The sequence below is a fragment of the Trachypithecus francoisi genome, unplaced genomic scaffold (genome assembly GCF_009764315.1).
Source record: "Trachypithecus francoisi isolate TF-2019V2 unplaced genomic scaffold, Tfra_2.0 Lachesis_group12, whole genome shotgun sequence".
Taxonomy (NCBI): domain Eukaryota; kingdom Metazoa; phylum Chordata; class Mammalia; order Primates; family Cercopithecidae; genus Trachypithecus; species Trachypithecus francoisi.
The window spans coordinates 97558998-97584424 of record NW_022681457.1 but is presented as its reverse complement, the minus strand read 5'-3'; the positions used below and the strand labels follow the sequence as shown (position 1 = coordinate 97584424).

The following is a 25427-nucleotide window of genomic DNA, read 5'->3' as shown; positions in this document are numbered from 1 at the left end:
ACTGTATAGTGGTGATAGAGTAAGACCCTGCCTCTATTAAAATCAAAACCTGCCAGGTGTGTCAGCCTGGCCACCATGGTGAAACCTTGTCTCTACTAAAAATACAAAAATTAGCTGGGTTTGGTGGGAGGCACCTGTAATCCCAGCTACTCGGGAGGCTGAGGCAGGAGAATTGCTTGAACCCGGGAGGCAGAGGCTACAGTGAGCCAAGATCATGCCACTGCACTCCAGCCTGGGCAATAGAGCAAGACTCTGTCTCAAAAATAAAAAAATAAACCTGCCAGGTGTGGTGGCTCATGCCTGTAATCCTAGCACTTTGGGAGGCTGAGATGGGAGGATTGCTTGAGCCCAGGAGTTGGAGACCAGCCTGGGCAGCATGGTGAGGTCATGTCTCTATAAAAAATTAGCTGGGCATGGTGGCACACACATGTGGGTCCCAGCTACTCAGGAGAGTGAGATGGCAGGATTACTTGAACTGGGGAGGTCTAGGCTAGAGTTCAGTGATGCAGTGATTGCACCACTGCACTCCAGCCTAGGCGACTGAGCGAGATCCTGTCTCAAATAAGAAAAATAAAATTACGAGACGGGCGGATCACGAGGTCAGGAGATCGAGACCATCCTGGCTAATACGGTGAAACCCCGTCTCTACTAAAAATACAAAAACTAGCCGGGCGAGGTGGCGGGCGCCTGTAGTCCCAGCTACTCGGGAGGCTGAGGCAGGAGAATGGCGGAAACCCGGGAGGCGGAGCTTGCAGTGAGCTGAGATCTGGCCACTGCACTCCAGTCTGGGCGACAGAGCGAGACTCCGCCTCAAAAAAAAAAAAAAAAAAAAAAGAAAATTAAAAAACCTTTGTCCTCTAGCTAGAGAAAGTTTTTGTTGAGCTTTCATATTCTGCAGACAAATCCATTAATGTTATTAGAGCTTCAAGTATGCAAATCAGGGTATATTGTTAACTGTGCTCTTCTTAGAATGAAGAATACACATTAAAGGTTACTTGTGCCCAGGCGCATCTCAGCACTTTGGGAGGCTGAGGCAGGCAGATTACTTGAGGCCAGGCATTCGAGACCAGCCTGGGCAACATGGTGAAACCCTTTCTCTACAACAGATAACAAAAATTAGCCAGGCTTGGTGGTTCATGCCTGTAATCCCAGCTACTCGGGAGGCAGAGGCATGAGAATTGCTTGAACCCAGGAGGTGGAGGCTGCAGTGAGCTGAGATTGCACTACTACACTCCAGCCTGGGTGACAGAGTGAGACTCCGTCTCACAAAAAGAAAAAAAAAAAAGTTACTCGTGGTCTGCTACGGTCCCTGTGGTCCCTTTTTTCCATTATAGTTTTTCAAGTTGTCTTTCTTATTCTACTATGATGTGTTTAGTTCATTTCCCTCATTGTCATTTTTGTGCTTCTAAGATGTAGGAACAAATGAGTATAAAGAAGGTTTAACTTATTAATTCATGTTGTTCTTTCAGAATTTTTTTTTTTTTGAGACGGAGTCTTGCTCTGTCAGCCAGGCTAGAGTGCAGTGGCTCAATCTCGACTCACTGCAAGCTCCGCCTCCCAGTTTCACGCCATTCTCCTGCCTCAGCCTCCCGAGTAGCTGGGACTACAGGCACCCACCACCATGTCTGGCTGATTTTTTGTATTTTTAGTAAAGATGGGGTTTTGCCATGTTAGCCAGGATGGTCTCGATCTCCTGACCTCGTGTTCCACGTGCCTTGGCCTCCCAAAGTGCTGGGATTGTAGGTGTGAGCCACCGCGCCCAGCCTGAGTTCTTTCTGAATTTAGTGTCCTACCTATTTCTTTTGGTCCTTTGGTTACATTTCCCTTTTTTAGTCTCTTTATGGTACTCTGATTACAATGACCTTGTAGTCAGTGAAGGACAACTGTATTGCCTGTCTTTGTTTTTTGTTTCGTTTTGTTTTTTTTGAGACCGAGTCTCACTCTGTCACCCAGTCTGGAGTGCAGTGGTGTGATCTCTCCTCACTGCAACCTCCACCTCCTGGGTTCAAGTAATTCTCCTGCCTCGGCCTCCCGAGTAGTTGGGACTACAGGCGCCCGACAGTACACCTGGCAAATTTTTGTGTTTTTGGTAGAGACAAGGTTCCACCATGTTGGCCAGGCTGGTCTCGGACTCCTGACTTCAGGTGATCTACCTGCCTTGGCCTCCAAAAGTGCTGGGATTACAGGCGTGAGCCACCATGCCCGGCCTAGTGTGTCTTTGAAGAGAAGTATCTGTGTTTGGCTTAGTCTCTGCTGTATTTCTTTTCTTTTCTTTCTCTCTCTCCTTCCTTCCTTCCTTCCTTCCTTCCTTCCTTCCTTCCTTCCTTCCTTTCTTTTCTTTCTTTTCTTTCTTTCTTTTTTTTTTGAGACAGAGTCTCATTCTGTCATCCAGGCTGGAGTGCAGTGATGCGATCTCGGCTCATTGCAACCTCCGCCTCCTGTGTTCAAGTGACTCTCCTGCCTCAGCCTCCCGAGTAGCTGGCACTACAGGTGCCTGCCACCACACCTGGCTAATTTTTTGTATTTTTAGTAGAGACAGTGTTTCACTGTGTTAGCGAGGATGGTCTCGATCTCCTGACTCATGATCTGCCCACCTTGGCCTCCCAAAGTGCTGGGATTACAGGCGTGAGCCACAGCGCCCAGCCTCCTCTCTGTTGCATTTCTTTTCTTCTTCTTTTTTTTTTTTTTTTAAGAGACAAGGTCTTGCTGTGTTGTTTAGGCCGGTCTTGAAGTCCTGACCTCAAGAGATCTTCCCACCTCTGCCTCCCAAAATGCTAGGATTATAGATGTGAGCCACCACTTTCAGTCATCTGCTGTATTTTCAAAGTTTATCACAGTGCCTGGCATAACAGGCATTGAAACTTTTATTTTATGAATTCTTTTTTTTTTTTTTTTTTGAGACGGAGTCTCGCTTTGTCACCTAAGCTGGAGTGCAGTGGCGCGATCTCGGCTCACTGCAAGCTCCGCCTCCCGGGTTCACGCCATTCTCCTGCCTCAGCCTCCAAGTAGCTGGGACTACAGGTGTGCACCACCACGCCCGGCTAATTTTTTGTATTTTTAGTAGAGACGGGGTTTCACCGTGTTAGCCAGGATGGTCTCGATCTCCTGACCTCATGATCCGCCCACCTCGGCCTCCCAAAGTGCGGGGATTACAGGCGTGAGCCACCGCACCCGGCATATTTTATGAATTCTTTTTTTTTTTTTTTTTTGAGACGGAGTCTTGCTCTGTCACCCAGGCTGGAGTGCAGTGGCCGGATCTCAGCTCACTGCAAGCTCCGCCTCCTGGGTTCACGCCATTCTCCTGCCTCAGCCTCCGGAGTAGCTGGGACTACAGGCGCCCGCCACCTCGCCCGGCTAATTTTTTGTATTTTTAGTAGAGACGGGGTTTCACCGTGTTAGCCAGGATGGTCTCGATCTCCTGACCTCGTGATCCGCCCGTCTCGGCCTCCCAAAGTGCTGGGATTACAGGCTTGAGCCACCACGCCCGGCCTTTTATGAATTCTTAAAGTCACTAATTTCAGCCTTTTTGCCTCTTAGCAGAATTGAACATTATGTAATTTGCATGCTGCACCAGATAGAAATCCCCTTGATGTAGTCTTTTCTAGTGTTTAATCATATGTGTAACTTTATTGTGTCAATTCCAAATCTCTCATTCATGTCATTTTATAGTTGAGCTCAAAGCCCTCCTCAAAATAATGCTTTTAAAATTTGATCATGATTAAATCTTCTCATCCTCAGATAACTGTTGATTTATTGATCTGATTATTTGTGTTTGAGAGACTTTTGGACTGAAATGTGAAACTTGTTATGCCCCTTGGTAGATTTAAGGGTATTTCCTTCCTGATGTGAACCTTTTAAATAATCTCTACTTAGAAGTGTTTCCAGTTTAAAAAAAAAAAAAAAAGATTTTTAAAAATGAAGTGTTTCTAGTTATGTTTGTCTGCCTGTAAAAGTTTGTGGAAAGGCACTGAATCCCTATTTTTCTTGAGAGAAGAGAAGATAGGCACGCTCCAAGATGAGCTCTCTACCAGTATGCTATCATTTCTTCTCAGGATGGGAGCAGAAATATTCACCAGAATGCTAACCAGGCCAGGCGTGGTAGCTCACACCTGTAATCCCAGCACTTGGGGAATGGAGGCAGTTGGATCATTTGAGGTCAGGAGTTCAAGATCAGCCTGACCAACATGGCGAAACCCTATCTCTACAAAAAGTACATAAAAAATAGCCAAACGTGGTGATGCATGCCTGTAATCTCAGCTACTTGGAAGGCTGAGGCATGAGAACCACTTGAACCTGAGAGGCAGTGGTTGCAGTGAGCTGAGATCACGCCACTACACTCCAGCATGGGTGATGGAGTGAGAGTTTATCTAAAAAAAAAAAAAAAGAAACAAAATGCTAACTAGACATCAGTTGTATTTTGACTTTTTTTTTTTTTTGAGATGGAGTTTTGCTCTATCATCCAGGGTGGAATGCAATGGTGCGATCTCAGCTCACTGCAACCTCTGCCTCCCGGGTTAAAATGATTCTCCTGCCTCAGCCTCCCCAGTAGCTGGGATTACAGGCGTGCACCACCACACCTGGCTAATTTTTTTGCATTTTTAGTAGAGACGTGGTTTCACCATGTTGGCCGGGCTGGTCTTGAACTCCCGACCTCAGGTGATCTGCCTACCTTGGTCTCCCAAAGTGCTGAGATTACAGGCGTGAGCCACTGTGCCTAGCCAAATTTTGACATTTTGTTTTTTTTTTTAAACCTGTCTATCAGTTTGATCCCAACTTCCATTTTACCATTTACCTGAATTGTGGTTTCCTGCTTGTCTGGTTTCTCTTTTCCCCCCAACTCTTGTTCCTTTTGATATTTCCAAGTCACACACTAGTCTTAGCTAAAAACCCCTTGTCTTTGATACTGAGCTCTCTTAGTATGTGTATTTCATCTCATTATTCCTCCTTGTTATCACAGCACTTGGTGCTAGGTAAATACCCAGTTAATGTTTTAAGAAAATTAATGAATAAGTTATGGCAATTTAGTGGGCTCTTTTGGTGGGTTCTCATAGCGATCGCTATGCTAGGAAATTACCATAGTTGTCAAGAGAATGGACTTTGGAATCACATGGCCCTGGGTTTGAGTTCGTGTTCCAGCTCCAGTTTTAGCTGTGTAACATTGTGAAAATTGTTGCATGTCTTATGAATATGTTTCCTTATATGTAAAATTATGACAGTAAGAGCATCTACCCTATAAGCTTTTTTTAAGACAATTCAAGTGCAGTAGTGAAAAGAGGGGAAAGAGTAGAACAAGGAGTTCAATCTGTATCTGTGAATAATCAATTGAGATAACTTGGTACCTTTGGACCAGCCAACAAAACTTTTTTTTCCTGAGGTGGAGTCTCGCTCTGTCGCCCAGGCTGGTGTGCAGTGGTGCGATCTCAGCTCACTGCAACCTCTGCCTCCCAGGTTCAAGTGATTCTCCTGCCTCAGCCTCCTGAGTAGCTGGGATTACAGGCATGCTCCACCACACGCAGCTAATTTTTAGTAGAGATGGGGTTTCACCATGTTGGCCAGGCTGGTCTCGAACTCCTGACATCAGTTGATCCGCCCATCTCAGCCTCCCAAAGTGCTGGGATTACAGGCGTGAACCACCGCACCGGCCAAAACTTTTTGAAACACTCTTCTGTGGTCTTAGCACTCTCTCCCTGGAAGTGGTTTTCCCCCAGTTCTTTGCTGCTTCTTGACGTTCATGTTTCAGCCTAAATGTCGTCGTCTTAGAGAACCCCTCTATATCAGGCAGGATTTGTAGTTGTATGCAACGGAAACCAACTCTGGCTGATTACTGAAAAGATATTAAGGAAATTCACAAAACATCAGGGAAGGTCATAGAGTCATGCTTGAAGAATGCTAGAACAAGAGAAACTGGGCAGCAGGCAGGACCCACAACCAAAAGCATTCATAGACTCAGCCTGATGAACACACTGTTGCCACCACTACTTACACAGCTAACACCACGTGCTGCACTGGACTTTATGGCCGCTGTGGCCACCCCTTGCCGCACTCCAGGTGGATTCTCTGTGGTCCTCTGACTCTGAGATACTAGATTCCAGTTCAAGGTTTAGGGGTGATGTGTCTGGTTGGCATAGCGTGTGCCATGTATCACACTGTAGCTGCAAGTGGCCTCAGAAAGAGAATCTCAGTCACCTTCTTTCTCACTTTATAGTGGTAAGGGGCTCTGCTTCCCACTATACTCAGAAGGGGAATTCCAAAATATAAGAAGGGTTCAAATGCTGAGAAGCCAGAAAATTCGACAAATGTCCACTACAGTTTCTTTGACCTGAAGTCTAAAAGTAGCTCCCCAGTCATTGTCACTTCAGCTTGTGTTATTGTCATCATAGCACTTTCCACTGCTGGATATTTTCTTATTTTTATTTATTTCATTGTTTATTGTCTGTCCCCTCCTGCCAGAATGTCAGTACCATGAGAGCAAGGACATTGCCTGTTTTACGTATTGATACATCCCTTCATTCTGTGCCAGGAACAGCACCTGGCATGTAGTAAAAGCTCCTTATGTTCATTTGTTGAATGAATGACTATAAAACCCTTAGCACAATGCCTGATACGTAGTAAGTGCTTAATACTTGACAACATATTTTTCTTAGCAAATAAAAACATTTATATTTTTAAAAGAAAAGCCTTTTGACTTACATTGTTTCATTTGACCTCCACAGCAGTCTTCCAAGGAAAAGGGTATTTAGGGGTAAGGAATGAGCCTTTTTCAGGTGAAGCATACATAACCCTGTGAGTGGGTGTTCCAATGCAGCCTATGCCTGTGAATCACAGGTGTGAGTGCCTACTTGGAAAGATTAAAAGACTTAAGGTCACACAACTTTTTTTTTTTTTTTTTTTTTTTTTGAGACGGAGTCTTGCTCTGTCGCCCGGTCTGGAGTGCAGTGGCCGGATCTCAGCTCACTGCAAGCTCCGCCTCCCGGGTTCACGCCATTCTCCTGCCTCAGCCTCCCGAGTAGCTGGGACCACAGGCGCCCGCCACCTCGCCGGCTAGTTTTTTGTATTTTTAGTAGAGACGGGGTTTCACCGTGTTAGCCAGGAGGTCTCGATCTCCTGACCTCGTGATCCACCCGTCTCGGCCTCCCAAAGTGCTGGGATTACAGGCTTGAGCCACCGCGCCCGGCCTACTGTTTTTACTTAATACCAGATACACTCACTTCCTTGGTGTTATTTCCAATGTAATCCTCACCTCATATTCTTGGTGACTGTGGGAGAAATTATTGTTGTTGTTTGGCTTTGACCAGTATATCACAAAGCAGAGCTATAGATGCCATTTCAGGCTAGTGTTTAGCTTACATTAATTTGTCCAAATTCACATTTTTAATTTGATGGCCAAAGACCCCTGCAAAAATCATCATGAAACTATAGTTGTCAACTGGTATTCCTGGTGTTCTTGATGCTTACCCTTAAAAATGCCAGCGACTGCCATATCTCCCTGGTAATGACACTAAGATGGCAATGCTGAATGGCTTCATGTTGTAAGGGAAGGTTCTTGCCTGTTTTGTTTGTTTGTTTGTTTTTTCTTTTTGAGAGTCTTGCTCTGTTGCCCAGGCTGGAGTGCAGTAGTACAGACTAGGCTCACTGCAAACTCCACCTCCCGGGTACAAGTGATTCTCCTGCCTCAGCCTCCTGAGTAGCTGGGACTACAGGCATGTGCCACCACACGTGGCTAATTTTTGTGTTTTTAGTAGAGACAGGGTTTCACCATATTGGCCAGGCTGGTCTCAAACTCCTGACCTCATGATCCACCCATCTCAGCCTCCCAAAGTGCTGAGATTACAGGCATAAGCCACCGTGCCTGGCAGTTCTTGTCTTTTTAAGAGCTTATGATCCTGCCAAGCACGGTGTTTCATGCCTGTAATCCCAGCACTTTGGGAGTCCGAGGTGGGAGAGTTGCTTGAGCCCAGGAATTCCAGACAGCCTGGGCAACATAATGAGGCCCCATCTCAATTTAAAAAAGAAAAAATGGCCGGGCACGATGGCCCACACCTGTAATCTCAGCGCTTTCGGAGGCTGAGGCGGGCGGATCACCTGAGGTTGGGAGTTTGAGATCATGTGGTGAAACCCTGCCTCTGCTAAAAATACAAAAATTAGCCTGGCTTGGTGGCAGGTGCCTGTAGTCCCAGCTACTTGGGAAGCTGAGGCATGAGAATCACTTGAATCCGGGAGGCAGAGGTTGCAGCGAACCGAGATCGTGCCACTGCACTCCAGCCTTAGCAACAGAGCAAGACTCTGCCAAAAAGAAAAAGAAAAGAAAGGAAGGAAAGAAAAAGGAAAGGAGGGAGGGAGGGAGGGAAGGAAGGAAGGAAAGAATGGAAGGAAATAAAGGAAAGAAAGAGCTTGTTATCCCAAAAATGATTATGGAGACATTAGCCCCAAAGAACTCGGGCTGAATGAGAACATCTAATTTGGCAGCAAGTTTTTTTTATTGTCCTACTGCATGCCTAGCACTAAAGGAAAACAAGATCTGCAATAACATAATGTTTAGGTGTCGAGTTTTCTTTTGTGGTTAAATGACAGAGGAAAGGAAGGAGCCTGCTCACAGATCAGGTGAAAAATGTGATTTCAGGAGGGTGTGCTAGGAATCTGCAGAAGGCCAACTGGTGAGAGATTGAAAAGTAGCCTTGTGAAGTCCTAATGACTGGCACGGTTGGCAGAGAGAACTGGTGGAGAGCCATCTTCCGAGTGCAAAGGGCCATCATTGGGAAGAAAGACTAAACTTCTGAGTGGCTCCAGAGGTGGAACCTGGACTAAAAGGTGAAAATGACAGGAGGCAGAACTTTCCTTGAAAGTCTAGTATTTTTAAATCTGATTACAAAATTAGTGTGCTTTTATAGAACAATTTTGAAAATATTAAAAAGTAGAAAAAGTCATATCATTACCCAAAGAGAACTATTGTTTTCTTTCTGTTATTTTACTTATTTTTCATTTGTTTAGAGACAGGGTCTTGTTCTGTCACCCAGGCAGGAGTGCAGTGGTGTCATCATAGCTCACTGCAGCCTCAAACCCCCAGGCTCAAGTGATCTTCCCACCTCAGCCTCCTGAGTAGCTGGGACTACAGGCGCCTGCCACCATGTCCAACTTTTTTTTTTTTTTTTTTAAGGTAGATAAGGTCTCACTTTGCTGCCCAGACTGGTCTCTAATACCTGGCTTCAAGCAGTCCTCCCACCTCAACCTCCTAAAGTGCTGGGATTACAGGCTTGAGCCACTGTGCCAAGCCATATTTTGAATTTTCTTATGATAAAATTGTTTTTCTTTTTTAGAGACAGAGTCTCGCTATATTGCCCAAGCAGGACTTGAACTCCTGGGCTCAAGTGATTCTCCTGTCTCAGCCTCCTGAGTAGTTGGGACTATAGGTGCACAGCAGTGCACCACCACACCTGACTTTTCTTTTTCTTGTGACAAATCCTCAGAAATAGGATTGCTTATTATTTTTAACAGTCAGAGTTGTATAACACAGGAATAGGTTGCTTCAACAAGTGGTAAGGCTAGGCCAGCACAGTGGCTCATACCTGTAATCCCAGCACTTTGGAAAGCTGAGGTAGACAGATCTCTTGAGCCTGGGATTTCAATACCAGCTTCAGCAAGATGGCGAGATTTCATCTCTACAAAAAAGAAAGAAAGAAAGAGAAAAACTTAGCTGGGAGGGGTGGTGTGCACCTGTGATCTCAGCTACTCAGGAGGCTGAGATGAGAGGATCACTTGAGCCTTGGAAGTTGAGGCTACAGTGAGCCATGATCATGCCACTGCACTGCAGCCTGGGTGACAGTGAGACCCTGTCTCAAAAAAGGAAAAAAAGAGGAGTGAAACTAAAAGCCTACCTACCAGGATGTTTTTTTGTTTTGTTTTGTTTTTTGTTTTTTCAGTTTTTTGTTTTTTTGAGACGGAGTCTTGCTCTGTCGTTCAGGCTGGAGTGCAGTGGCGCAATCTCGGCTCATTGCAAGCTCCGCCTCCCAGGTTCATGCCATTTTCCTGCTTTAGCCTCCCGAGTAGCTGGAACTACAGGCACCCACCACCACGCCCAGCTATTTTTTTTTTTGTATTTTTGGTAAAGATGGGGTTTCACCATGTTAGCCAAGATGGTCTCGATCTCCTGATCTCATGATCCGCCCACCGCAGCCTCCCAAAGTGCTGGGATTACAGGCATGAGCCACCGCGCCCAGCCCTACCAGGATGTTAAAGAAGGATTTCTTTGTTAGGTTGGGTCTTGGACATGGTCACCATTACATTTCCTTTACACTGTTTGATTCTGTGAATCTGTTAGAGGCTTGAGAGTTCTGTCTATGATACTGATTTGGTTTTGGGAAGAGCCAAGCTGAGGATCAGAGATTTGAAGCATAACTAAAAGTTCAGATGAGCTGCCACAGATGCCTACTGAGCAAGTGAAACTTGATGTCTTTCTGGCTTTGCCTTGTTCTAACTTTAAGGATATGCTACCATCATCCTTCATACTTACACCCAACCTGCCATTTTCTGATGAAGTGTAACATATTCCTTCCATGTTTGTTCCAGTGGTTTTTGGGACTGTGCTACTGTTCTCTCCACTGACTTCACGCATTTCAGAGGTTTTTCAACACTATGGAGCAGGGCCAGCCCACCATGCCGCAAATGACAGGCAATGGCCAGTTCACTGGGTGGGCTGTTTTAGGGGTAGGATTAGGTCCTGGGAGCCACCTTATTATTCCATCCTCCAAAGTTTGATTTTTTTTTTCCCCCAGGTAATTAAATGTGTATTTTGTGGACCTGGGCTTGGCTGGAATGCTCAGGAGTCCTGAAGATCCTTTTATAGCTACCTTCTGTTGAACCCATTAAGAAAAGATGGCAAAAGTCAACATAACTAGAGACCTCATCCGTAGGCAGATCAAGGTAAGCAGCCCAGACTTCTGAACCAGATCATGAGATCCTTTCTTTCCCACGGATTGATTTTACAGGTGAAAAAACTGAAATCTACAGTCTGTGACTTGCCAAAAGTCACATAGCTAGTTAGTGGCAGACCCAGGACTAGAATCAAGGTCTCTTCCTCTCCATCTTGTGTTGTCTAAGAACGTGGATTTCATGGAGACTCTGTCCACATACTTATGCCTGGGCTGCTGAGATTAATGCAGGCTGGCGAGGGAGGGGAGCTGTCAATGTGTTGTGCAGATACATACACATTCTTGTGTTGGGCAGGTGGTGCACAAGAGTAAATATAACTTCTTCATGTTGCTCCAGCTGCCAAGTTGTATATGTAAGAGATCCTGGGAGAGCATTAGTCCCAGTTCAGCTTGTATTCTCTCTGAGGCTCTCCTGTGCTAAAGCCTGTCCTCTGCAGTTTATATGTAGAAGACACTCTGATACCTGTGAGATGAATGGATGACTGGGCAGTCAAGTTCAGTTAGTGAAGTAGCCCCAGGCTTTGTCAGGGACACCCTCAGTAAAGGAGCCATAGAGGTTTAATGGAATACATTAAACCAAGGCATGATGTGCTCCAGCTCTGGTAAGAATCCCCAACTGGAGTCAGGAGCTTCATCTCACCACTGCCCTAATAACTAACTATAGGTCTTTAGTCATTTTACCTCCTGTGCCTCAGTTTTATGTTGTTAAATGATAATAATGGCTGTCTGCCTGGAGACTGACCTTGAGAAATTTCTTTGACAAGTGCTAAAAAGTACTAAAAAAAATTTTTTTTTTTTTTTGAGACATTGTGACGCTCTGTTACCCAGGCTGGGTTGCAGAGGTGTGATCTCGGCTCACTGCAACCTCCGCCTCCCAGGTTCAAGCGATTCTGTTGCCTCAGCCTCCCAAGTAGCTGGGACTACAGGCACGTGTCACCATGTCCAGCTAATTTTTTGTATTTTTAGTAGAGACGGGATTTCACCATGTTAGTCAGGGTGGTCTTGATCTCCTGACCTCGTGATCCACCCGCCTTGGCCTCCCAAAGTGCTGGGATTACAGGTGTGAGCCACTACGCCTGGCCTAAACAGATTTTTAACTAAAAAATTTTTTAAAAATCAAGTGGCATGCAGTATAAGCTGTGGTCACCATTTAGAAGGATTGAGTATGTGCCTCTACGTGAGCCATGTACTTGGTGTATTTGTGTATTTTTCCCTGCATCCCTAGATCGCTTTTTCTCATTTTTATTTTTTTATTTTTATTTTTATTTATTTATTTTTTTTTGAGGCGGAGTCTTGCTCTGTCTCCCGGACTGGAGTGCAGTGGCCGGATCTCAGCTCACTGCAAGCTCCGCCTCCTGGGTTTACGCCATTCTCCTGCCTCAGCCTCCCTAGTAGCTGGGACTACAGGCGCCCGCCACCTCGCCCGGCTAATTTTTGTATTTTTAGTAGAGACGGGGTTTCACCGTGTTAGCCAGGATGGTCTCGATCTCCTGACCTTGTGATCCGCCCGTCTCGGCCTCCCAAAGTGCTGGGATTACAGGCTTCAGCCACCGCGCCCGGCCTCTCATTTTTATTTTTATTTTTATTTTTTGAGACAGAGTTTTGCTCTTGTTGCCCAGGTGGGAGTGCAATGGCACGATCTTGGCTTACTGACCTCAGGTGATCTGCCCTCCTTGGCTCCCAAAGTACTGGGATTACAGGCATGAGCCACCATGCCCAGCCCCTGAATCCTTTTAGCTTTGTCCATTTGTGGGAGTTTTTTGTGTGTGATTTCATTAGACTGAGTAGTCCTCAAAGACAGGAGCCATTTCCTAGAGGCACGGAATCAGCAGGGTTTTTTTTTCTCTTTGTGTGCAATGTGTGTCCTAAAGATGATTCCTACCCTGTTCATCCTAAATATGGAACTGTTCCCCATTGTTGTTTCTAATTTTTCTTCTCTCCTTTTTAAAAATTTTTTGCTTTCTTAAAAAAAAAAAAAAACTGAACAGCACCACTTACTGCTTAATTATATACTACTTACTGTCTTCTATTCTCTAGTCCTTGTCCAAGAATAATACAAAGTCCTGTAGGCCAGTTCCTTATTGTCTTCTTTAGCTCCTGTGGTGCCCAGGAAAGGGCTGGATATATAATAGGCACATAATAAATCATATTTAATTGAATCGATGAAATCAAGAATTTGTTTCTGTCTGCTAGGAGCGGGGTGCCCTGAGTTTTGAGCGGCGCTATCATGTCACTGACCCCTTTATCCGGCGGCTGGGCCTGGAAGCAGAACTGCAGGTAAGAGATCCAGTTTACACCCTAGATGCAGATGACCTGCTGTCCATTCTCTGCCTGCAGAAATCCTCTTGGCTTCACCAAGGCATAAACAAGTGTTTCTCTGCAGGCCATATCTGACGGTTACTTCTCCTTCAATAGACAACTAAGTCTGAATCAAGATCAGCTATTGACATAGTCACGTATAAATTATTTTTTGGACATATTATTTGCTTTGTGCTTTAAAAAAGTTTGTTCAGGCCGGGCGCGGTGGCTCAAGCCTGTAATCCCAGCACTTTGGGAGGCCGAGACGGGCGGATCACGAGGTCAGGAGATCGAGACCATCCTGGCTAACACGGTGAAACCCCGTCTCTACTAAAAATACAAAAAACTAGCCGGGCGACGTGGTGGGCGCCTGTAGTCCCAGCTATTCGGGTGGCTGAGGCAGGAGAATGGCGTGAACCCGGGAGGCGGAGCTTGCAGTGAGCTGAGATCCGGCTACCGCACTCCAGCCTGGGCGACAGAGCAAGACTCCATCTCAAAAAAAAAAAAAAAAAAGTTTGTTCAATTTCATACCACTATTTTTACTATTGGCTTGGGCAGTGAATACAGATTCCTACCTGTATACAGTAATATAGAATTTACAGTGTTTTCATATATACATATACACATAATGTATTATATGCACACACACACAAACATACACACTTTCTTATTTTAGCATCAAAGCAATGCTATGGGGATGTAGACTGAGAATAGGTATTTTAAAAAAATGACTGGCTCATGCCTGTATTCGCAGCACTTTGGGAGGTCAAAGAGGATGGATCACTTGAGGTCAGGAGTTTGAGACCAGCCTGGCCAACATGGTGAAATACCAACTTTACTAAAAATACAAAATTAGCCAGGCATGGTGGTGCATGCCTGTAATCCCAGCTATTTGGGAGGCTAAGGCATGAGAATTGCTTAAACCCAGGAGGCGGAAGTTGCAGTGAACCAAGATAGTGCCACTGCACTCCAGCCTGGATGACAGAGCAAGACTCTTTCTCAAAAAAGAAAAAAATAAAGCCAGGTTCAATGACACATGCCTATAGTCCCAGCTGTTTGGGAGGCTGAGACAGGAGGATTGCTTGAGCCCAGGAGTTCAAGTCCAGGCCTGAGCAATATAGCAAGACCTCGTCTCTAAAAATTAAAATAAAATAATAAAATGTTAAAAAAAAAAAAGCCAAAAACCAAAACACTTGTTCAAGTTTGTCCTGTCCAGTCCATGGATAGGCCAGACCTTTGGTCCAGAAATTCAGCTTTTTCATTGTGTCTGACATAGAGACTCCATAATGTTAGTTCCATTCTCTTTTCTTCCTCAACATCATGTGTTTTGTGTTTTGTGGGTCTTTTTTGTTTTGTTTTGTTTTTTTGTTTGTTTTTGGTAGAGTTGGGGTCTTGCTGTGTTGCCCAAGCTGATCTCCAATTCCTGACCTCAAACAGTTCTCCCACCTTGGTCTCCCAAAGTGCTGGGAATACAGGCGTGAGCCCCCTCACCCAGCCAAGATCACATTTTGAATCTAATTTTTTTTTTTTTTTGAAACAGTGTCTTGTATTGTTGCCCAGGCTGGAATGCAGTGGTGCCATCTTGGCTCACTACAGCCTCAATTTCCCGGGCTCAAGTGATCCTCCTGCCTCAGCCCCCTGAATAGCTGGGATTACAGATACATGCCATCATGCCCAGCTAATTTTTGTATTTTTTTGTAGAGACAGGGTTTCACCATGTTGCCGAGGCTGGTCTCAAACTCCCGAGCTCAAGCCATTCACCCGCCTCAAATGCCCAAAGTGCTTGGATTACAGGTGTGAACTACTGTGCCTAGCCCACATTGTAATCTTTTTTTTTTTTTTTTTTTTTTTGAGACGGACTCTCGCTGTGTCTCCCGGGCTGGAGTGCAGTGGCCGGATCTCAGCTCACTGCAAGCTCCGCCTCCCGGGTTTACGCCATTCTCCTGCCTCAGCCTCCCGAGTAGCTGGGACTACAGGCACCCGCCACCTCGCCCGGCTAGTTTTTTTTGTATTTTTTAGTAGAGACGGGGTTTCACCGTGTTAGCCAGGATGGTCTCGATCTCCTGACCTCGTGATCCGCCCGACTCGGCCTCCCAGAGTGCTGGGATTACAGGCTTGAGCCACCGCGCCCGGCCACCACATTGTAATCTTTAAGAACTTAGTACTTGTTGAGTTTTGGCATAGTATCAAAGAAGGATATACACAGTTATCTAAAAAGGCTATTCAAATATTCCTTCCAATTCCAGCTTCTTTGTGAGGCTGGATTTTTTTTCATATACTTCAACCAAAGATGACATTGCAGTGGGCTGAATATAAGAGCAGATGAGAATCTACTGGTCTTCCATGAAACTATATGTTAAAGAAGTTTGCAAAAATGTAAAACAACACCAGTCTTCTCATTAAATTCTTTGCCTTGGAAAATACGGTTATTTCATTTAAAATGTGTTTTTTATTGTTTTTTAGCGAATTAATAATATGCCAGCCTGAGCAACATAGCAAGACCTTGTCTCTACTAAAAATTTTTAAAAAAATGAATTAGCCAAGAATGGTGGTGTGTACTTGTCCCAACTATTTAGGAGGCTAAAATGGGAAGATCACTTGGGCCTAGGAGGTTAAGGCTGCAGTGAGCTGTGATTGTGCCACTGCACTCCAGCCTGGGTGACAGAGTGAGACCCTGTTTAAAAATAAAAAAAAATTGCTGGGCGCAGTGGCTCACACCTGTAATCCCAGCACTTAGGGAGGCTGAGACGGGCAGATCACCTGAGGTCAGGAGTTCAAGACCAGCCTGCCCAACATGGAGAAACCCCAACTCTACAAAAAATACAAAAATTAGTTGGCTGTGGTTGTGCATGCCCGTTATCCCAGCAACTTGGGAGGCTGAAGCAGGAGAATTGCTTGAACCCTGGAGGCGGAGGTTGCAGTGAACCAAGATCATGCCATTGCACTCCAGGCCTGGGCAACAAGCATAAAACTCCATCTCAGAAAAAAAAAAATTGTTTTAATTTCTAATATGATAAATATTGACAGATATCACCCATATAAACAAAAGCTCTTGGGAATCCTCAATAATTTTTAATAGTGTAAAGGGGTCCTGAAACTAAAAATTGTAAGAACCATCGCTCTATGGAGCCATGGAATGGGATGCCTGAATAATATCGCCTGGGGAAAAAGTAGGAGGAGCAAGAAGAGGGTCCAGGACCAAGAACCAACGTGTTTCAGCATTTAGAGAGTACCTGCTTTTCCTCTTCCTCTACCCATGAACATAGAAAGAATAGCCATAGAGGTTTGAGGAGAACATGGTATCGTGGTAGCCAAGGAGAAGAGAAAGCTCGACTGTGTTGATTTTTACAGTCTAACTCAAAAAGCCATCTGTTTTCCTCCTTCCTGGTTTGGAGTTGGAGGGAATACTATTTGCATTACCCCAAATAGTAATTAAAATACCTCTATAAGCAATGTGAACTTGGAGAAGTCCTTTAACTTCTAAAGGCCATTTCTTCATCTGTAAAGTAATGTCTGTTACTTGTAAGTAAGTAAATCTGTGTAAAGTGCCTAGCACAGTGTCCAGTATATTGTATAAGTCCATGGCATACAACAGACATTAGCTGCTATTATTGTTGTTATTTATGGAAAGCTCTTAAAGTTTTCCAAGATGCCAGTCCCAAGATGCTGATTTGATGGCATCTAGCTATTTAAAACTTCTTCAGTCATTTCCTTCCCTGTTTTATTTCCGTCATTGTCACATATGGACTTCATGTTAGTCAATAACAGATTGTCTTTGGCATTCAGAAAAGATGATTAGTGTGAGGTAAGGGTGGGATAAGAGGGAAAATCAACAGTAAAAGCTCCTACCTTTTGGTGGTTACTAGTTATGATGTTTTCTTTGTGATCTGGTCAAAACATTTTTTTCTGGGTTTTCCAATTTTCTACTCTGTATGCTTTTGAAAAATGCAAAGGGAAGCTGAAAGAGAACTATTATGACATAGTGTCAAACATTTAGTAGATGCTCAATAAAAACCTGTTGGTGTGATTGGCTTTTTTGATTTTCCACATTAGAGGTAGCTTTCATAACCTTATCCCTATTCAGCCATGCGATTTCTCTAGCTTCCGCCTTAATATTCTGGTCTGATTTTTACTTTTTGACTTTATAGTTTACATTTTATGTCCGTTTAAAATTCAGACTTTAGCTAGTCTTGATATTTGTTACCCTTCCTGTATGTTAATAGAATGTGTACCTACAGAACTGACTGTTTAAAAAGCCTCCAAGTTAACTTGGATTACTTTCTTTCTTTCTTTTTTTTTTTTTTTTGGCAACAGGGCCTCACTCTGTCGCCCAGGCTGTAGTGCAGTGGCTGATCTCAGCTCAGTGCAACCTCTGCCTCCTGGGCTGAAGCAATTCTCATGCCTCAGCTGCCTGAGTAGCTGGGATTACAGGCATGTGCCACCACACCCAGCTAAATTTTTTATTTTGCTAGAGATGGGAGTTTCGCCAAGTTGGCCAGGCTGGTCTCAAACTCCTGTCCTCAAGTGATCCACTCACCTTATTTTTTAATAGGTCAACATTCATATGGTTCAAATTCAAAAGTTTAAAAAGTCATCTCCTCATTATTTTTCCCAGCTACCTAATCCATTTACGTGAAATCAACTAATATAATCAGTTTCAGTATCCTTTCAGAGGAATTTTATGCATAAAATTCTTAACTTTTCTCACAAATGTTAGCCTAACATATTTACTGTTTCAGTAAGAAAATCAACAGCTTACTAAAAAAAAGGTCTAAAGTATCTTTAAAAAGATACTTTCATAATTTTGCCATATTCATATCTAAGATATTTCTAATTTCTAATTCTTTCATGGTTCAGAGTGTTCTGTTGTGTATGTGGACCCATAATTTACTTAAATTGTCCATACCAATAGACATGTAGATTACTTCTAATTTTTTGCATGTACAGGGTCATTCCTTATGACATCATTTGGCACATGCAGTTATATCTCTATCAGATGAATATCTGGGGTGGAATTTGTAGGTCAGAGGATATATGCATCTGTTATTTTGATAAATATTACCAAAATTGCCTTCCATGGTGTTTGTACCAACTTTTATTCCTATCATATTCCTTCACTCTTATCTCAAACATAATGCTCAACAAATATTCTCTCTCAAACCCCAATGTGTTCATCATCATTTTGAGAAATTTCACAGGTGAGGCATGGTGGCTCACTCCTGTAATCTCAGTAATTTGTGAGGCCATGGCAGGCGGATCACTTGAGCTCAGGAGTTTGAGACCAGCCTGGGCAACATGACAAGACCGCTGTCTCTATACCATCAAAAATGAAAACATAAAAAAAGAGAGATTTCACAGATGAGTGCAGAATGATAGGCCAGAGAGATCACAGATTGGCTTTCAAGATACTTTTTATTTTTATCTTTTAATTTTTATTTTTTAATTTTTGTTTGTTTGTTTTGTGTTTTTTTTTTTGAGACGGAGTCTCGCCCTGTCACCTAGGCTGGAGTGCAGTGACGCGATCTTGGCTCACTGCACCCTCCGCCTCCCAGGTTCAAGTGATTCTCCTGCCTCAGCCTTCCGAGTAGCTGGGATTACAGGCACATGCCTCCATGCCTGGCTAAGTTTTGTATTTTTAGTAGAGATGGGGTTTCACAATGTTGGTCAGGGTGGTCTCGAACTCCTGACCTTGTGATTCACCCATCTCAGCCTCCCAACTGCTGGGATTATAGGCGTGAGCCAAGCCCAGCCAATTTTTTAGTTCTTTTGAGACAGAGTCTCTCTCTGTCACTCAGGCTGGAGTGCAGTGGTGCATTCTTGGCTCACTGCAACCTTTGTCTCCTGGGTTCAAGTGATTCTCCTGCCTCAGCCTCCCAAGTAACTGGGACTATAGGTGCATGCCACCACACCCGGCTAATTTTTGTAGTTTGAGTAGAGATGGAGTTTCACTATGTTGGCTAGGCTGGTCTTGAACTCCTGACCTCAGGTGGTCCACCTTCCTCAGCCTCCCAAAGTGCTGGGATTACAGGCGTGAGCCACTCCGCCCAGCCCAAGATACTTTTTAAAATGAAAAATGTAGGCTTGGTGCAGTGGCTTATGCCTATAAATCCCAACACTTTGGGAGGCTGAGATGAGAGGATGGGGAGTCCAGAAAGGAGTTCAAGACCAGCCTGGGTAACATAAGGAGGCCCTGTTTCTCCAAAAAAAAAAAAAAAAAAAAAATCAGCCAGGTGTGGAGGCACACGCCTATAGTCTCAGCTACTTGGGAGGCTGAGGCAGTAGGATCACTTGAGCCCCGGAGGTTGAGGCTGCAGTGAGCCATGATCACACCACTGCACTCCAACTTGGGCAACAGAGTGGGACTGCCTCAAAAAAAAAAGTACAAAACAATAAATATGTTAGGTTAACATATTCTCTCTTGTGGCAAGAGAGAATAGAGAATACTCAATTCAAGAGAACAATTAGTCAGAGTTCAAGTGGAAGAGGGATGAGAAATGAGATTGGTGAGGTGAGTGTGGATGGGCTATTTGTAATGAAGGATGTTGTAAGCTACGTGGAAGACTATGGACAATGGAGAGCCACTGAATGGTTTTTACCATAAGAGCAACATGATCAGAGTTATGCTTTTTTGTTTATTTGTTTGTTTGTTTGTGAGATGGAATCTTGCTCTGTCACCCAGGCTAGAGTGCAGTGGCACGATCTTGGCTTACTGCAACCTCCGCCTCCCGGGTTCAAGCAATTCTGCCTCAGCCTCCTGAGTAGCTGGGACTATAGGTGTGCACCACCACTCCTGGCTAATTTTTGTATTTTTAATAGAGACGGGGTTTCACCATATGGGCCAGGCTGGTCTCAAACGCCTGAACTTGTGATCCGCCCGCCTTGACCTCCCAAAGTGCTGGGATTACAGGCACGAGCCACCGTGCCCAGACTTGTTGTTGTTGTTGTTGTTGAGACAGAGTCTTGCTGTGTCACCCAGGCTGGAGTGCAGTGACACGATCATGGCTCACAATAGCCTTGACCTCCTGGGCTTTGGATGATCCTCCCACCTCAGCCTCCCAAGTAGCTGGGACTACAGACACTCACCACCGTGCCCAGCTAGTTAGAAACAGGGTTTTACCATGTTGCCCAGGCTGGTTTTGAACCCCTAGGCTCATGTAGTCCACCCACCTTGGCCTCTCAAAGTGCTGGGATTACAGGCATGAGCCACCATGCCTGGGCAGAGTTATGCTTTTTAAAAAATTAATGTTGGCTTCAAAATGAAGAATAGATTGTAGGAGTTTAAACTGGAGACAGGCAGAACCAGTTAAGAGGTTATGATAGTGATTCAGGAAGAGGTGATGTGTTACTTGAACTAAAATAACAGTAATTTGGATGGAGAGAAGCCAGTGGATTTGAGAGACATTTAAGAGGTATAATTGGGGCAAGTGCTGTAATCCCAGCACTTTGGGAGGCCAAGGCAGGCAGATTACTTGAGCTCAGGAGTTCGAGACCAGCCTGGCTAACATGGTGAAACCCTGTTTCTACTAAAAATACAAAAATTAGGCAGGGGTGGTGATACACCCCTGTGGTCCCAGCTACTTGGGAGGCTGAAGCACAACAATCACTTGAGCCTGGAAGGAGGTGGAGGTTACAGTGAGCCGAGATTGTGCCACTGCACTCCAGCCTGAGCAACAGAGCGACTCTCCTTCAAAAAATTAAAAATTAAAATAATTTTTAAAAAGAGGTAGAATTAGACCAGGCGCAGTGGCTCACACCTGTAATCCTAACACTTTAGGAGGCCAAGATGGGCAGATCACTTGAGCCCAGGAGTTTGAGACCAGCCTGGGCAACGTGGCGAAACGTGGTCTTTACAAAAAAAAAATAGAGCCAGGCATGATGGCGCACACCTGTAGTTCCAGCTACTTGGGAGGCTAAGGTAGGAGGATCATCTGAGCCTGGGGAGGTTGAGGCTGCACTGAGATGTGATCATGCCACTGAACTCCAACCTGGTGGACAGAATGAGAAGGAAATAGTACTGCCATTACTGCCAGTGGAAAAGTAAAATAAGGACCAAGAAGTATTCATTGATTTAGAGCAAAGACATAGTGGTAACCTTGGCAAGAACCATTTCTGTGGAATGTGGTGTGGATAGATAGAAGTGGGTTGAGGAATTATTGGAAAATGAAGAAGTGAAAATATCAACTATAGATTATTCTTTCAGTCTGGCTATGAAGGAAGGGGGAGAGAAATAGTAGGCCGTAGCTAGATATGTATGAAGTTGGCATCAAGGAAGGACTTTTATAAATTAAGGAAACTCAACTGGGCGCGGTGACTTATGCCTGTAATCCCAGAACTTTAGGAGGCTGAGGCAAGCGGATCACAAGGTCAGGAGTTCGAGACCAGCCTGACCAACATGGTGGAACCCTGTCTCCACCAAAAGTACAAAAAAATTCGCCGGGTGTGGTGGTGTGTGCCTATAATCCCAGCTATTCAGGGGGCTGAGGCAGGAGAATCGCTTGAACCCGGGAGATGGAAGTTGCAGTGAACCGAGATCGCACCACTGCTCTCCAGCCTGGGCGACAGAGCAAGACTCCATCTCAAAAAAAAAAAGAAAGAAAGAAACTCAAGCATGTGTAATCTGAAGAGGAAATAACTGGTAGAGAAAGGGAAAGCTGAAGACACAGGAAAGCAAGGAGATTATCCAGAGTGGGGATGTGTCAGATGAATGTTGTAAGAGAGCAGTTGTAATAATGAATCATCGATTCTTAGCTGGATAGGGAAGGAAGTAAAGACATGAGTTTGCCTATAAGGAGAGAGTAGATGGATTAGTTGACTGGACTTGGAGGTCTTTTAAGGACTGGGGGGAGAGAGAGAGAGAAAGATTGTCTTGTGCTTTGCTTTTTTTTTTCACTTACCAATATATCTTGAAAATTATCCCATATCAGTTCACAGAGTTCTTCCTTTTTTTTTTTTTTGAGGTAGTGTCTCTGTTGCCTGGGCTGGAATGCAGTGGCACAATTTCAGCTCACTGAAGCCCTCGACCTCCCAGGCTCAAGCAATCCACCCACCTCAGCCTCCTGAGGTGCTAGGACTATAGGCACGCGCTATAGCCTGGCTGGTTTTTGTATTTTTTTTTTTTTAATAGAGATGGGGTCTTGCTGTGTTGACCAGGTTGGTCTCAAACTCCTGGCCTCAAGCATTCCTTCTATTTTGGCCTCCCAAAGTGCTAGGATTACAGACAGGAGCCACCACGCCCAGCCCTTCCGCCCTTACTTATTATTTTACAGCTGTAGAGTACACCATTGGGTAGATGCACCAAGATATATTCATTGAATTCCCATGTGTGGGTATGTAGAGTTGTTTCTAAGAGTTTGTAATTATAATAATTATTATTATAATCAAACTACCTTGTATTAAATACATAGGTAGTTTAGTATTGCTGGAGATGTATCTTTAGGGTAGAAAACTTAAAAGTGAGAGTACTAGTCAAAGGGTAAATGTGTATGTAGTTTTGTTAGATATTGCTGGCCGGGCGTGGTGGCTCACACCTGTAATACCAGCACTTTGGGAGGCTGAGGCAGGTGAATTGCTTGAGCTCAGGAGTTCAAGACCAGCCTGGGCAACATGGCAAGACCTCATCTCTACAAAAAATACAAAAATTAGCCAGATGTGGTGGCACATGCCAGTAGTCCCAGCTACTTGGGAAGTTGAGGTAAGAGGATCACCTGGGCCTAGCAGGTTGAGGCTACAGTGGGATGAGATCGTGCCACTGCATTCCAACCTAGGCAACAGAGTAAGATCCTATCTCAAAAACAAAGAAACAAACAAACAAAAAACAGATGTTGCCAAATTCTCCGCCATGGAAGTTGCTCCATTTTGTCTTCCCACTGGCAATGCATGAATGTGCCTGTTTTTCCATAACTCATCAGTAGACTGGTTGAGCTTTGGAATTTTTTTTTTTATTATAACTAGTAAAAAGTGTCTCAGCATAGTTTTAAGTTACATTTATCTTATGAATGAAGTTTAATATATATTCCATATGCTTGAGGGCCATTTTAATATAATTTTTGCCAATTTTGCTGTAACAAGGGAGGGAGAATAAGAATTGATATATGCACCTGCATGGTTTTTGTAAACAGAAGCACAGGATGGATAAGGAGAAACTAATGAAATTGGTCACTGCAGCGGGTGGGAGCTATAAGGTAGAAGAGTAGAGAAAGGTGAGTAACTCTTCTCTGGACCTTTTTGTAGTTTTTACATTTATTTATTTTATTTTTATTTTTATTTTGAGACAGAGCCTCTTCTCTCTGTTGCCCAGGCTGGTGTGCAGTGGCATGATCTTGGTTCACTGCAACCTCTGCCTCCTGGGTTCAAGCAATTCATATGCCTCAACCTCCTGAGTAGCTGGGATGACAGGCATCTGCCACCATGCCCTGCTAATTTTTGTATTTTGAGTAGAGACAAAGTTTCACCATGTTTTCTAGGCTGGTCTCAAACTCCTGGCCTCAAGTGACCTGCCTGCCACAGCCTCCCAAAATGTTTGGATTACAGGGACGAGCCACCACGCCTGTTTACTTTTAGAACCATGTTGAGACTTTATATTTTCAAAAAGTAAAATTAAATCAACAAAGTTGGGAAGTGGGATGCCAACTGACTCATGTAATTTACTTTTTGTATTTTATTTTATTTATGTTATGTTATGTTATGTTATGTTATTTTATGTTATTTGAGATGGAGTCTCACTCTGTTGTGCAGGCTGGAGTGCAATGGCGTGATCTCATCTCACCACAACTTCCGCCTCCCGGGTTCAAGTGATTCTCTTGCCTCAGCCTCCCGAGCAGCTGGGATTACAGGCATGCACCACCATGCCTGGTAACTTTTATATTTTTAGTAGAGATGGGGTTTCTCCATGTCACTCCATTACAGGTGTGAGCCACTGTGCAGGCCTAAAAAATTTTTTTAAAAATAAAAAATAGGCCAGGCATGGTGGCTCACTTCTGTAATCCCAGCACTTTGGGAGGCTGAGGCAGGCAGATCACCTGAGGTTGGGAGTTCGGGACCAGCCTGACCAACATGGTGAAACCTCGTCTCTACTAAAAATACAAAAATTAGTTGTGCGAGATGGTGCATGCCTGTAATCCCAGCTGCTCGGGAGGCTGAGGCAGGAGAATTGCTTGAACCCGGCAGGCAGAGGCTGCGGTGAGCTGAGATGGTGCCATTGCACTCCAGCCTGGGCAACAGGAGCGAAACTCTGTCTCAAAAAAAGAAAAAAATTTGGCCAGGCGCGGTGGCTCAAGCCTGTAATCCCAGCACTTTGGGAGGCTGAGACGGGCGGATCATGAGGTCAGGAGATCGAGACCATCCTGGCGAACATGGTGAAACCCCATCTCTACTAAAAAATACAAAAAACTAGCTGGCGAGGTGGCGGGCGCCTGTAGTCCCAGCTACTCAGGAGGCTGAGGCAGGAGAATGGCGTAAACCCGGGAGGCGGAGCTTGCAGTGAGCTGAGATCCGGCCACTGCACTGGAGCCTGGGCGACAGAGCGAGACTCCATCTCAAAAAAAAAAAAAAATTTTTTTAGTAGAGATAAGGTTTTGCTGTGTTGCCCAGGCTGGTCTCAAACTCCTGGGCTCAAGTGATCCCGCCTTGGCCTCTCAAGTACTCCCACAGTACCAGGATGAGGCGTGAGCCACCATGCCCAGCCAATTTTTTAATGTGATACTTTGTTTTTTTTTTTTTTTTTTTTTTTTGAGATGGAGTCTCGCTGTGTCGCCCAGGCTGGAGTGCAGTGGCCGGATCTCAGCTCACTGCAAGCTCCGCCCCCCGGGTTTACGCCATTCTCCTGCCTCAGCCTCCCGAGTAGCTGGGACTACAGGCGCCCGCCACCTCGCCCGGCTAGTTTTTGTATTTTTTTTAGTAGAGACGGGGTTTCACCGTATTAGCCAGGATGGTCTCGATCTCCTGACCTCGTGATCCGCCCGTCTCGGCCTCCCAAAGTGCTGGGATTACAGGCTTGAGCCACCGCGCCCGGCCAGATACTTTGTATATATTTTCAGTATAAAGATAAAATGAACTTCAAAGAAATCTTGAGCTCTACTTATTAGATTTGTCATTTGTAGTATTGCTGTAGCAATTCTGTAACACTTTGTGTATGTTACAGAATTGAATAAAGAAGTCAATGTTATTAGGAGCCAGAGTTCTCATGTAGAAGGGAAATTCACATAT

At 44.6% G+C, this 25427-nt stretch overlaps 1 protein-coding gene across 2 annotated transcripts in view; it reads left to right on the top strand.

The window, feature by feature from the left end:
* WDTC1 (WD and tetratricopeptide repeats 1) overlaps nt 1-25427 on the top strand; it is an 80580-nt gene that overhangs the window by 20321 nt on the left and 34832 nt on the right. For both annotated transcript variants that reach the window (XM_033227604.1, XM_033227603.1), the window contains exons 2-3: nt 10770-10917; nt 13119-13202. In XM_033227604.1, the coding sequence (XP_033083495.1) occupies nt 10870-10917; nt 13119-13202 (132 nt within the window). In that variant the 5' untranslated portion in view covers nt 10770-10869. The remainder of the gene's footprint in view (nt 1-10769; nt 10918-13118; nt 13203-25427) is intronic.